The 14,060-nt window shown below is 43.9% G+C and overlaps 1 protein-coding gene across 2 annotated transcripts; it reads left to right on the forward strand.

Annotated features, from left to right (window-relative positions):
• Nucleotides 1-656: 656 nt before the first annotated feature.
• CTLA4 (cytotoxic T-lymphocyte associated protein 4) lies at nt 657-7,181 on the forward strand. Of its 2 annotated transcripts, XM_070423284.1 has the most exons (4): nt 657-896; nt 3,815-4,162; nt 4,616-4,725; nt 6,065-7,181. In XM_070423284.1, the coding sequence occupies exons 1-4, from the start codon at nt 788-790 to the stop codon at nt 6,167-6,169; spliced, it is 672 nt and encodes a 223-aa protein (XP_070279385.1). In that variant the 5' UTR covers nt 657-787; the 3' UTR covers nt 6,170-7,181. The 2 variants fall into 2 exon arrangements, with proteins under 2 accessions (XP_070279385.1, XP_070279387.1); XM_070423286.1 differs by lacking the exon at nt 4,616-4,725.
• Nucleotides 7,182-14,060: the final 6,879 nt, after the last annotated feature.

Raw genomic sequence — 14,060 nt, forward strand, 5'->3', positions numbered from 1 at the left:
GATTTTCTGCTTGAGAAACATCCCATTAAAACAACGTCTGTCCACTTATGGAAGGTTTGAATCTCTGGAACTTTTTCTGGACCTTCTCCAACTCTGGTTCCTCTTTGTTGAGTGAAGGCTTTCCAGGGCACCTGAGTTCTTTCCTAATCTGTAAAACCAGAGGCAGAGCAGTTTATTTTTTATTTTTTTGTGATTTTGGTATTTTCTTTCAAAGAAATGCTAAATGGAGCTTGGAGAAATGGAAACTCCTAGCTGTAAAGCCAGGGATGCAGAGCTTTTCTTCATGATGTCTCCAGACTAACTCTGCCCTTAGCTTAAGGGCGGGCAGCATGGCAGTTTCGGGGTGTCACTGAAATGTGCTGGGTGCTAACAGGTGCCTAGACAAGTGGATACCACTGGGATCCAGGGGGACGCCTGCACTCCAGGAAATTTTCCAAGTCTCCACCGAGTTATCCTCAAAGCGAAGAAAAAGCTTCAGTTTCAAAGTGAGTGCATTTTTTTCCATCCATCGATTGGCTTGTTTTGTTCAGTTTTACTTTGAGTGTTTGAGGTTATGTTTCGACGTAACAGCTAAACCCACGGCTTCCTTTCTCGTAAAACCAAAACAAAAAGCCTTCTTTTATTCAGATGCCCTCTACTTGTACTGAATGGGGAAGACTTCTACCTCAAGACAAGCCCGCTATATAAAGTCCGTGATTCTGTGTGGGTTCAAACACATTTCAAAGCTTCGGGATCTCGACAGGTTTCGCTCAGCTTCCTGAAGCCCAAGCTCCGCTCCCAAAGCGCCATGGCCGGCTTGGGGTTCCAGAGGCGCGGGGCTCCCGGCGACCTGCCTCGCAGGACCTGGCCCTGCACCGCGCTCTTTTCTCTGCTTTTCATCCCTGTCTTCTCCAAAGGTGAGTGAGCACGAAGGTGGAGGAGGTGTTTCTCCCACCGGGTTTCATTTCTCTCAGCAGTCGAGGGCAGTGATTTCTAGCAAAGCCAGAAGCCGCAGGTACCACGGGGCCTCCGGGCTGGGGGAGCTCTGTGTCCTCCAAGCTGGGGAGGGCGCGGCGGGCAGCAGCGCAGACACACAGGTGCAGCCGGTGGGTCGCAGAGCCAGGCACCAAGGAGAGGGTGAGGAAGTACCTCTGAGTTGGGTTCTCAGGCACTTCGGTCAGACTGCAGGCAAATACTGTAAAGTTAATGAAGCGATTTAAGAGAGAAAAGATATCTGCAGTCCTGAACACATCTGAGCTTGGAATCAGGACAAGCTCAGGATTTTTCTTAGCGTGCGGGCACACACACACACACACACACACACACACACACACACTCACACCACTAATTGGAGCAAATCATGGAAAGTTTCTTCCCTGCCCAACTCAAGGTCTTAAGGTCCTCAAATTCAATCTTATAAACCAATTAGCCAGCTTGTTTAAAATTTAAGCCTTACTTACTCTTATTCAGGGTTTTAAGGTCCTCTGAATCAACTCTGTAAACTATTTAGCTAATTTAAGAGTGAAAGCAGCTTGAAATTGTAAAACAGAGAAAGGAAGCAAGCCAACAGTCCTGCATAAGACACTTAAGAACTACCTGAGTTACCTGTGGACTTCCAAAGCAGATTCTCCAGTTTTCAGATGAAATAAAGCTCATTAGAGGCTGAAACCAGGTTTGTTACCTGGTGTAGAATGATGAGCATCCCCACTGAATTTCCATCTTATCTCTCGCTAGACCTTCTTGCGAAGAAACCATGAGGCTGTATACAGTGTAGTCAAAGATGTTCAACAATTTAATTTTTACTGAATTATAAATACTCAGATGCCTTTTATTATTTCACATTAAAGATTAAATACCCTTAGAAATATTCAAATTTCCTTTTTAGGGCATTTATCTCAAACTGTAACTGAAATCTTCCCATGGTGGACACTGGGAGATTGAATGTGACCAGACTTAGTAGTGATCAGTGGGAGCTTGCCAGGGGTGGTCTTCTTTAGGCTTAGAGTCAACTCAATAATGATTACTGAGTGTCCATTTGGGCAGGATGTAATGGCTGCTCTCAAGACATAAGCTGGAGGAAGTGTTATTAGTGCACAAAAAAAAGTTTAATGCAGGGCAGAACTTAATTTCTGTAATCAAGTTATAGCCCTGCAAAGGGTGTTCAGAGGGCATCTCTGACAGACGAAGATGAGGGCTTAGGAAGGAAAATATTGTCTAATCAAGGCTGCTGGATTAACTATGGCAATGGCTGCTGCTATATTGCTGTCTCTTCTGAGGACGGATCTTGTCCAGCACAAGTTCCTGGGGAAAAAGACGAGCACCTTCAATACAGAGTAATGTATACACAGGAAGAGGTGTCCTGGAATCTCAGACTGGAATGATAGGTTGGGATTAGATCATGAAGGTTATTTACATTATTTGTTTTTGCAGTAAGTGTTATGCAAGCAGCAAAAAGTTTGGACAGAACACTGGCCAGTGCGGCTCAGTTAGTTGGGAATTGTTCCATGCATGCACTGACGGGTTGCTGGTTCAATTCCCAGTCAGGGCACATGCCCGGATTGAGAGATCCCCAGTAAGAGGTGTGCAGGAGGCAGCTGATCAATGTTTTGCTCTCTCTCCCTCTCCCTTCCTCTCTCTCTTTCAAAACAAAACAATAAAAAAAAATCTTTTTAAAAAGTTTGAATAGAATGAGTGACATGATGGTTCAATCCAAGTTTTGGATGTCACTTGTATGATTGCCTGGAGAGCTGGCCTCGCTTATCCTGTAGAAACCAGAGAGAAAAAGAGCAGAGCACCCTGTGAGGATGCTCAAGTGAGGAGAGAGGGAGGCGGAAGATGCGGTGGCAGTGGCAGGGAAAGCCCACAGAAGTTAACAGCAGGGATGCCTCAGCCTGGAGAGGAAACGACCCGGTGCCCTCTGCTCTGTGGCTTTCTTCATCTAGCAGCTTCCCTCATTCTATGATAATAATGTCAGGGAAGGGGGTGGCCGATTCAGTGAACCAACGTGCAGCTACTCATGGGTAATAGAGGTATAGGGCCAGGGAAATGTAGGCAAAAGTTTTTGAGGGATGCTTAAAGATAGAAGGCAATATTCTGTATCTCAGCCTCCAAAATTTTCTCTAGTACTCTGAACTATATTTCCTCTACTTACATTATAATCTTAGACTACCAGAGTTGGAAGGCACTCTGATACTATCTAACCATTTTCCTTTTCCTACATGTGAGGGAAAGTGAAGTCCATAGGGAGGCATAACAAATCATATATTTCATGGAAGAGCCAGACCTTCTGTTTGTCACATCAATGTTCTTTCTGGCACAACCAACTGCCTTAAAAAACTATTTCCCAATATGAAACACCCTTAAAAAATATGTATTTTTATTGATTTCAGAGAGGAAGGGAAAGGGAGAGAGAGATAAAAACATCAATGATGAGAGAGAACCATTGACCAGCTGCCTCTTACATGCCCCACACTGGGGATAGAGTTTGCAACCCAGGCATGTGCCTTTGACCGGAATGGGACCCTTCAGTTCCGGGGCCAACATAGGTACCCTGTCAGTCCTCAGTCCTCTATGCACTGAGCCAAACCAGCCAGGGCCAATAAGAAACACCTTTGTGGAGAGTAGCTGGAAGATAGCTGAGAGATAAAGGGAAAGGTGGTGGTGTTGGGGGGGCAGGGGTTGGATAGTGGGTGGTGATGGGCTGGTTTAAGGAGAAGAGAATAACTGAAAGCTAATGGGAGGGTGCCTATCAAAGATAAATCTTCTCTGGCTTTTACCTGGGCCTGGTGGTGGGTGAACACGGGTTCACAGAGTTCCTTTGGGTCTTCCATGTTAGGGATGCACGTGACCCAGCCTGCAGTGGTGCTGGCCAGCAGCCGGGGCGTAGCCAGCTTTGTGTGTGATTATGGATCTTCCGGCAAAGCTGAGGAGGTCCGGGTGACAGTGCTGCGGAAGGTGGGCAGCCAGATGACTGAAGTCTGCGCCACAACGTACATGGTGGAGAAGGAGTTGACCTTCCTAGATGATTCCACCTGCATTGGCTCTTCCAGTGGAAACAAAGTGAACCTCACCATCCAAGGGCTGACGGCCATGGACACGGGCCTCTACATCTGCAAGGTGGAGCTCATGTACCCACCTCCCTACTATGTGGGCATGGGCAATGGAACCCAGATTTATGTCATTGGTGAGCAAAGCCATATCACTACCCTAACACCTTTTGCACTGCTGTCTTCTTTGCATGAAAATAGATACGCTCCTTAATGTCAGCTGGTTCATGTATAGGATTGTTAAAATTCTCTTTAAGAGTTCTCTGGCATACTACCTGGTAGCCTTTTTGATAGTATGGGTGGCAACCCAAACAGCATTCTGACTATAAAATAAAATGGGTTGGAGAAGGTTTTTTTTCCATTGGTATGTTGGCGCACTCACTCTGGAATGATAACTATCATTCAGTTTACTCTTATGCCTTTGAGATGCCATTCCTGGGGCAGTAGCCCCGAGTAGTTGGATTTAATCTATGGGTAGCAATATTATTAAGGTCTGGAAGCTCAAATTTCTTCAGTTTTTTATCAATGGAAGTAAGGCCCTACTGTTTAAAGAGTGGCTCAGGGAGGCTCTGCTTTGTTTTCTGTTGCAGATCCAGAACCATGCCCGGATTCCGATTCCCTCCTCTGGATCCTTGCAGCAGTTAGTTCGGGGTTATTTTTTTACAGTTTCCTCATCACAGCTGTTTCTTTGAGCAAAATGGTGAGTGTGATGCTGACAACGCACCAATTTGGCTGGGGATACCTTCAGTGATAGCGACTGACCAGGTGACGCTTTTCGTTTTCTTGAGATGAAGCAATAGGTGAGGAAGGCGAAGGACAGTGGTAAAGAGCACACTAGAACCCGAGGCACTGGCCTTTGAGGTTTCAGGATGACTAATATTTTAGATGAGTGCATTTGACATCGAATGTTTGTGTGCTTCTGAAGAAGGTTTCAGTTTGAGTAACCTTTTGAACAACATGGGGCAGTTGTTTTGCTCTTTATCTTCATGACAATGTGCTTTGGTGAATAACCCTGAAACACAAGATTAAGTTGAGCAAAATGCTGCTAGAGAAGGCCATCCATCTGGATGAATTTCACTCTCTCCCTTAATGTCCCTCTACCTCACCAGGAAGCCATCTCTCTGTGAAGCCAACTGTGCCTTCTTGGTCTACACTGTAGCTGTCCACATACACTTCTCTAGGGCGCTCTGTTTCCCAGTCAGCTTAACTGGGAAACTTTGGGAAGTCTTGACCTCCCTTCTAGCCCAGCAAAAGTGAACCCCATTTTTTATTTACTACAATTTGTTGGTAGAAGAGAAGAAGGTATGGAATCTGGCCCCCATCAGGATTTCTTTCTGACAGTCATTTTCAGCCACCTCTGCCTAAGGCTGGCTTTGTCACAAACTTCTCCCTCTCTTTCCTCCCTACTCCCTCTCTCCCTCCCTCCACCATTCTCTTTCTCTCCCTGCCTTCCTCTCTCCCTCTTCCCCCTTCCTTCCCCTCCCCTTTCTCTCTCTCCTGAAATCCTCTATCAATCTCTTCTGTTGCTGTAGTTTCTTCTTACCTCATTTGCTACAAATCACCTCACAGAATAGTATGCTGGACCTGGAGCTTAATTTACTAGATGATAAAAACTGGGAACTGATGCGGACAGAAAGAAAGTAATAAAAAGTAGACGAGGACTAGAAATGAGAAATACGGCTCTCAAACAGAATAACTAAAGTTCATTATCTTATCAAACTCGTTCCCCACAGACAACATCCAGTCACTTACCATACACATTTGGGGTGTTTTTTTCTGAAGCTTTCTCAAAATCTTTTTCTTCTATCTTTCAGTCAGGGAAAAATAATTGCTATTTTGCATTCATAGCACAGAGTTATTTATCTAAACTGAATTTTAATGGCTCAATCAAGAAGATCTCCTGCGGCTTATAATTCAGTATGCTGTGAACATTCATTTTCCAACAGGAGAGGGACCCGATAGTTGTGGAGTCCTACCATGGTTAGAAGTGACTTTTGTATTCCTCAAGAATAACTACTGTTTCTTCTTGTGTTTGGCAGCTAAAGAAAAGAAGTCCTCTTACTACAGGGGTCTATGTGAAAATGCCCCCCACCGAGCCAGAATGTGAAAAGCAATTTCAGCCGTATTTTATTCCCATCAATTGAGAGACCATTACGAAGAAGGAAGATCATTTTCTGATTTCTAGGAGCTGAGGCAATTCCACCTTTTTGCTATCCAGTTATTTTCATTGATTTGTGTACTTTGGGGGGATTCATCTCTCTTTAATGTAAAGCTGGATGCAGAACCCAAATTAGGTATACTACAGTTTAAAGCAAAGGAGCAGAAAAACAGAGCCAGGATGTTTCTGTCACATCAGATCCAATTTTAGTAAAAGCATCACTTGGGAGCAGTATGCGGATGCAGCATTATGATGTGGAATCAAGGAAGTAAGTGAAGGGATGGTACAGTCCTGGGAAAGCAAAGGATTTCCATGTGAGACTTTTCTAGCTGAAATGCTGTTTTCAAGTTAAGTTTTTATGCTGTGGTATTTTTTCTAGCAAGTGTATAATTAAATGAATAGTTTAAGAATGCTCACATGGCTATATTTGAGCCGGTGATTCCAAGGGTTGTATTGTACCAATATGTATTTTTTATATGATAGTAATGTGCATGGGGGCCACACGTGCTTTTGTGTACTTGCTGATAGTTTGAATATAAACACTATATGGCAGTGTCTTCCCACCGTGAGTTCAGGGGAAGCTGGGTGAAGGGGCTCAGGACACTAATACACCAGATAGAATATAAGATCACCTTCTAACTAGCCTGGAAACTGGATACGGTCATAGCAGATTCTTGCGGACATGTTGGGCAGAATTGGTGTTGACATGTGCTTTGGGCTTTTATGCCAGCTCCTTTTAATGGTTTTCAAGGAAACCAGAGTTAACTTGATAGAACACCACTGTTGAGAAAATAGCTCATTCTGGGAGTCCTGTGGGTGTGAGCTTCAAGGGAGCTCCAGTTATACACACGGTTAATACCATGGACAGAACAGAGAAGCAGGTAGCCGAACGGGGTGCATTAAGGGTTCTGAAAACTAACACTGTTGGTGTTTTTTAACTCAATATTTTCCATGAAAATGCAACAACATGTATAATATTTTTAATTAAATAAAATCTGTGGTGGTCGTTTTTTAGAGTTCTTATTTTCCTTGTAATTTGAGTATTGTGTTTGAATTTGCTTTTGATTGATTCATTCAGCAGTAGGTGGGGTCTCCAATATTAGAAAAACTGGGAACAAAATGAAAAAAAATCCCAAAGGGCAAATGCTTCATGAGTTAGCTATCTACCAGCCAATTACCTGTAAGCCATTCTTGGAAGAATTCAGCCTCTGTGCTTTTGATTTCTTCACAACTATTTGAGATATTAAGTGGGCTACCACAGGCATAGCAGTTCTTGATAAATCACACTGCACTCTCTTTAGCACAGGGTTTTCACCTCTTCTTTCTTACCCACAGCTTTCTCAACTCTACTGGGCCACCCATTACAATTGTCATGGCAACTCCAGGGTTGTGAACCGTGCCCCTTGCAGCCACTTTGATCTGCTTCCATGACAAACAGAACTTTTCCTTGAAGCTTCCCAATGAACTATTTCACAAATGTGGGGAAAACATACCTGTGATACTATCAGCTAACGGGCCTGGCCCACTGAGCCTTCTGTGATTCTTGGTTAACCAATTGTAGCCTCAGCCTGCTTGGTTTCCACACAAGGTTTCTCATTCTTGACCTCCACATCCTGTTTTTGTCTTGTGAAATGTTTCTCAGTGTGGCCAGGGACCACCAGTAACTGAATGAACTTGCTGAAAATGATGATTCAAGTGCTTAACTTCAGATGTACTGAATCAGAAACTTGAGCAATGGAGCCAGGAATTTGAGAATCACTGCTTAGGCATCTCATTACTCTCTCTCTCCAATAAGTGCTAACAAACAAATGAGTCAGCCCATAGTGGATATTCCATACATTCCATAAAGATTGTTAAATAAAAATGAATAGGTCTTTCAACATATGGTAATAACAGTTACCTAGAATGAGCTCCTGCTCTGTTGCGGTTAACTCTTGCTCTCTTGGCTTTTGGTTGGAAGCCATAAAGAAACACATAATTTAGGAGCCCCCAATAGATAGTATGATATCATTTCTATTCCTCCTAATGTCTTTAGAAAGATCATTCTTTTTCATAGTTGATGGCCAATGTAAATGACAGAGAGGGCCTCTCAGGTATCTTTCAGACACCATTAGATGATGGACTATTTATTTAAGCTTAGTATTTCCTATACTATTACTTGAAATTCTACTATTAGCTATTCATTGAGTTAAGCATTATCCTCTTCATTCAGTCTCAAAAAAGTAAAGTACTCTTTAGCTCAAAAATTTTCCCTATAGCAGAAGAAATGGGCAAGAAAGAGTATGTCCTGAGATTCCACTGAAAGAGGAGAAAGAAAATGTGGGGTGAGGGCATCTGGTCACTAGATGAAAGCTCCTTCTAATTCCCAGTTTGTTTAAAAGGGTAGATTACAGGTTCTTTGCCTGCAATACTCAGAGAGTCATTGCCCCCCAAATCAGAGGACCAACTGTTTCATGGCATTCCAGCCTTCATCACTATCTCCATGTCTGCAATCAGGGTCCTGCAAAGACCCAAAGATTCTGCTCATCTACCTGGGGTTTGGTCTATCATGGAAGGGGAGTCTGGGCACTATAACCTTTCTCACTGGAACCGCTGGTCCCAGGTAGGATAGAGTTACCTGGGTCAGCCCCAACGCCTATCAGTTCCCAGCATATACCTCTGCTCATCTTCCTTTATCTCCCAACATGGTACTCTCATTTCTGCTACTTCTTGTTTCCACATATTTTACCCCCAAATATCTTTACCCCTCATTTTTACACCTACTCGGGCTCATCTCAGATGCTGCTTCCTCCATCATATTTGCTGGTACTTCAAGCCCACGTGGATTTCTCCCCTTCTGTATTGCAACTATATTTGGTTTCATCTCTAATTTCAAATGTGCATGTCTTTTCTCCCTAGCTTCAGGGGAAACTTCTCCAAAATAGGAATCATTACAGGTTTAGGCACACAATAGATGCTCAAATAAATTTCCTGGAGACTTGGGGAGCTAGGATATCTGGGATTATGGGAAGGACAATTGTCTTTTTTTTTTTTCTTTTTTTCCAGAACATGGCTGTGTTTTCTTAGGTGGCTTCAGCCTAATATCTTTTCCCTTTTCCCTTTGACCAGTAGAACTAAGTGCAGGTCAATCTATCTCGTGGCTTAAACATTTAAGACTCTGGAATGTGACCTCCAGCTGGCTGCCCTGTCCCCATGTTCTACTTTTATCTCAATCCAGAGTCCAGTTTCTTCCAATCGTGTGTGTGTGTGTGTGTGTGTGTGTGTGTGTAAAGGCAAAAATGCTCATTTTTACTCTCTCTGTCTCTTTTGAACTGTGGGGTTATTACTAAAACAGACTATATTTTTATATCAAGTCTGAACCTTCTTCCATCTCCACAGTTGCTACACACTTAATTTACTTGGAATTGAACTTGCAAAATGTTGCTGTCACTGTGCTGTTAATGGCAGCAAAGCCAGTTAAGAAGTTGGAGAATTTACAAATTTAACTTATTCTTTTGGGAGGTCTCAAAGCAAAGCAGAAAATATGACTTTCCATGGAAAGTTATTTCTATTGCTTCATTTCTTTTTGGCACCTGGTTAGAGCCATGAATCGGGTGTCTTAAAGGCTTTGTTATGTTTTATATATAAGAGATTTATCCAGATGCCTCGACCAGGGAGAATGGTGGACACCCATCAGAAAGACCATCCTCCTATTCGGCCCCCCCCCCCCCAGCCCCGCCTTTCCTGCTCACCTGTGGTTCTTATAAGGATAGAAAGGGGACAGCTGTTTTTCCTATTCAATTATCTTATTAACTTTTGTCATATTAGGGCCTTGTCCATTCATCTTTGTAGCTTTTGGCACACTTGGTATAAGAACCTTCCCTTGCAACATCTTGGCCAATTGGGGAGACGCCCCAGGGCTCCCTGATTGTCCATGGTAGGACCTGCCATCAGGAAGTCTGGAGATGCCACAGCCCTTCAACCCACCTCCCACGTTAGACATGCTACCTGCACATCAAAGGGAGTCAGTTGGAGTTTTGGAGGCACCCTGAATCCTGGCCCACCCCTCCGAAGTACAAACTTGCAAAATGTTTGTATAGGGCTAATGGTTTCTGCAAAGGGCGGAAGCTATCAATCTTCTAAATTTTTTTTCTTAGAAGAATTCAACCTGCTCTGATCTATATGGCAAGAAGTCTGACATTCAGCCTTTTCTTGGAAATTGTTACTTTCACGGGTGCACTCTATTATAGGCGTTCTTTCATTTACTGTGCACAGTAATTGCCTGGAGCACTTGGGAGACATGCAGATTGAGGTGCCTCAGATGCAGAGCTTTTCATTTGTAAAATTGGAGGCAGGACCTGGAGATTTTCATTCTCCAATGAGTCTTTGGGTCATATTTTCAGAAGCCCTGGTCTAACTCAGGAGCCTACCATCATAGATGATTAGGACCAGAGAGGGAAGCTTGGAAATTATTTTAGAAGAAAATGAGGCTCAGAGACATTAGGAAACTTGTCCAAGGTCACAGAGGGAGGCAGGACTGGAGCCAGGCTGAGAGGCCAGGTCTGCTGATTTTCACATCCGGGCTCTGCAGTGGGCAACACTCTGAACTGTCTGCCCAGGAGATGTTCTTTTCAGGCTGCTTTCCCTCTCACCTCCATCCCAGCTGCTGTGTGAAGCCTCAGTGAGACCATTGCCATTGTTTCTGGCCTGATGTTGGCTCTATCTTTTCTATCTCCCCCTTAACCTTACAGGGCTCTAGCAAGAGACTCCAGGTGACTCAGCCTGTCCTCAGCCATCCTACTGAAGAATGCTGCAGAGGAACACACAAAACCAACACTGGCCAACAGTCTGTCAGTGATGCTTGCAGTACACTGAGAAGGAATTGAAATTCTGCTGGAAGTCATGCCGCAACCCAGGGAAAGGACAAATGCTCTTTTTATCACAGGCAGTCAGGTTACCATAGCAACCAATGCTGTTTTCAAAACACATTAGTCACACAAAGTGATTTCATCTATTCAAACAACAACAACAAAAAAAAAGGAGGCTCTCTCTGGGAAGAAATTTAGGAAATACATTTCAGGAGGTGATTTGAAGTTTTAGACAGCAATGCAAGCAATTTCTCAGGTACAGCAGCCCTTTTCTTAGGATGTTCCCTTTTTCTCCTTGCTTCACTTTGACAACATGTTGCTCTGTCCTGCAGTCGTCTTAGCAGTAACTTACTTTCTTCACTTTGTTGAAAATGAGGCGTGCTTTCCTCTTTGTTGTTGACTTGCAACTCAGATATAGTCTCTAGTCTCCTGGGAACATTTCTTTTGCCCCTGGCACATCAAAGTTATCTATAACTATGAGTAGACTTTAAGGACAGAAAGCTTGGATCTGTGAATAAAGATGAGCATTCTCTAGTATTCCTTTCCTACTTAAGAAGCCACCATGCTGGATTCAGTTCATGAGCTCCTCATTTTGAATGAAGTGGGAGAGGAAACCGACTTGGAAGCCTTTACCATTGCATGGGTGTACTTAGCTAGAACAATTCTCACGGCAACCTTGCAGGAAAAGTGCTGCCATCATCCTCATTGTACAGGTGAGGAAACGGAGGCTCAGGGAGTTCTATTATTCTCCCAAAGCCATGCAGCTAGTAACCAGCAGAGTTAAGAGTAGAACTGATGTTGAATTCCAAAGTCCACATTCTTTTCAAATGACCATACCCAGAGGGCTACTTGCAGAAGGAAAAGGGGGAAATGAAAAGTGAATGGAAAGTGCTAGAGAAGTAAAGCATGCATCATGGAGGTTACAAATGGGTGTTGGAATAAGCAAATAATCTTTGGACAAATGTTTTGAAAGATTTTTTGAAGATGCTCATGCTTGAGATTACCTCCAGCAGCTGAGAGTTGTAACCAGTGAAAGAAGAAAACAGGAATTAAAGACATGTAAAAGTGGACCACTGACTTCAACCCACACAGTTAGCCATCGCTGTTTCCCACTCACTGGTGCCAAAATCAGTGAGCAACATGGCTTCCCACTCAGACATGGGGAAATGGAAACCATTGATAAAGCCAATGGCAAGCTTTGATTTTCATCTAACCTATAGGATGTTCCCTGTAAATGGGGTCATTCCCAATTCAAAACAGGCTGGAGGTAATAAAAGCAGTGACTGATGAAAATCAGTGGGAGTTACCTTGCATACATATCTGCGACCCTTGGAATGGGGCTAGTTTATAAAAGAATAATAATCAACCAAGAGCAGAAGGCGAGGTTGGGAGGTGGTGGTAAAGAGAAGGGAGAGTCTGAGTTGGGACTGAGGGGTGCTGGAAAAAAAGAAATGAGTTCTTTTGAGAAAAAAAGTAGGGAACAAAAGCAGAAGACAGACCTGAAGATCCCCCAATGGCAATTAAAAAAAATAAAATGGACTGGTATTCTGTGAAAAATGATCAAGCAAGGCTCAATGCCACATAGAAAACTAAAGATTGAGAGAAGCCCAGGTCAGAACCAGGGGATTATCCAGCCGAAACTGTGATGGAGGTAGCTGCACACAAGTAATTTCTACTAAAAGTCAAGGTGTGGGAACATCTAGGGCCAAAATAAAAAAAAAAAGGCCATCCCTGCAAGGAATGGACATTAAAGGCAATGGGTGGGTGGTGGTGGAGGCAGGTGTGTGTGTGTGTGGTGTGGGAGTGGGCACTGTGCAAGGGTGAAAGCTGATTTGGAGGAAGTAGTGTCAGGGAGCATCACAAAGCAACTGCTGAGTGCTTTAAGCCTGTGCAAGGCTGAGCAGCATGGGCTGCACATGTGCCAAGTTGAGTGTTTATAATGTTTGTAATTTGTGCCTGAAAAGGTGATTCATGGAGGGCATGATATCTGTGTGCAAGATGTGAAGGGCTGTCATATGAAAGAGGAATTAGATTTGCTTTGTGGGTTTCCTGGAGCACTCAGCTCTGGTGCTCCACAAGAGAACATGATAGAGAGGGGGATTTGCACGATTTTTCTTCCTATATGAAAACTTGGGTTCAGAGACAGGGAGAGTGCATTTTATTTGGCGATATTTCAGGTTCCTCATCAACATCAGCTGGTGGGGAAGGGAAAGAATCAGGGGATTGGGGTGGGGGCAGAGGCTGGGGAAATGGACCCGATTTGGAAGGACCAGCTCCTGCTGGGCAGGCGGCACTTGTGCGGCTGGGACTTGTGACAGGTCAGGCTCCATTAAGGCAGGCATCACCGTCCATGGAGGTGTAACCTGGCAGGCAGGTGCTGCAGCAGAAAATGATATGGTAGAAAATACCCACAGCCAGGTGGCTATTGATGTGCTGGAGGGTCTGCTGGTTCACATTGAAACTCCTTCAGACATTTGGAATTACAGAGAATAGGACCCCAGGCTTGGGGAAGGCTAGGAAGGTGTTGGGAGAATTGGCATTCTGAGCAAATAAACTGAGGCCATAGTCCAGGCTAATTTAACAAGTCAAGGAGGACTGTATTCTCCTTGAGACCTTGCCTAGAGCTACTGCTGCAGATTGGGACTGGGATTAACCACTAGGCCACTGATCCTGGGAATAACCTCAAAATCCTTTTCAACACAGTTCTCTAGGGAATCACAGAGAGTCAGAACAGATAGCATTCAAGATGTCATGGGTAACCTCAGGGATTTTAAGCACTTTTACCTTTTCCAGAACTCAGCTCAAATGTCCATTCCTCTGAAAAGCCTTCCTACACCCTCAGACGTGGGCACTATTTACTGCCCTTGGTTCCTCTTCTTTTAGCTATTTACCCTTCCGCAGAATCAACATTTGTTTATTGGCTTTTCTCTTCTCTCAGTGGAGCTCACTATGGGCAATGGGAGAGCCCTTCTCAAATGTGTCTGCTCAGCCTTTCATGGGAAGATATCATTTCTATTTTTGTTAAATAAC

Source organism: Myotis yumanensis, unplaced genomic scaffold (assembly GCF_028538775.1).
Source record: "Myotis yumanensis isolate MYYU_CA2020_CCGP unplaced genomic scaffold, mMyoYum1.0.hap1 SCAF_8, whole genome shotgun sequence".
Taxonomy (NCBI): domain Eukaryota; kingdom Metazoa; phylum Chordata; class Mammalia; order Chiroptera; family Vespertilionidae; genus Myotis; species Myotis yumanensis.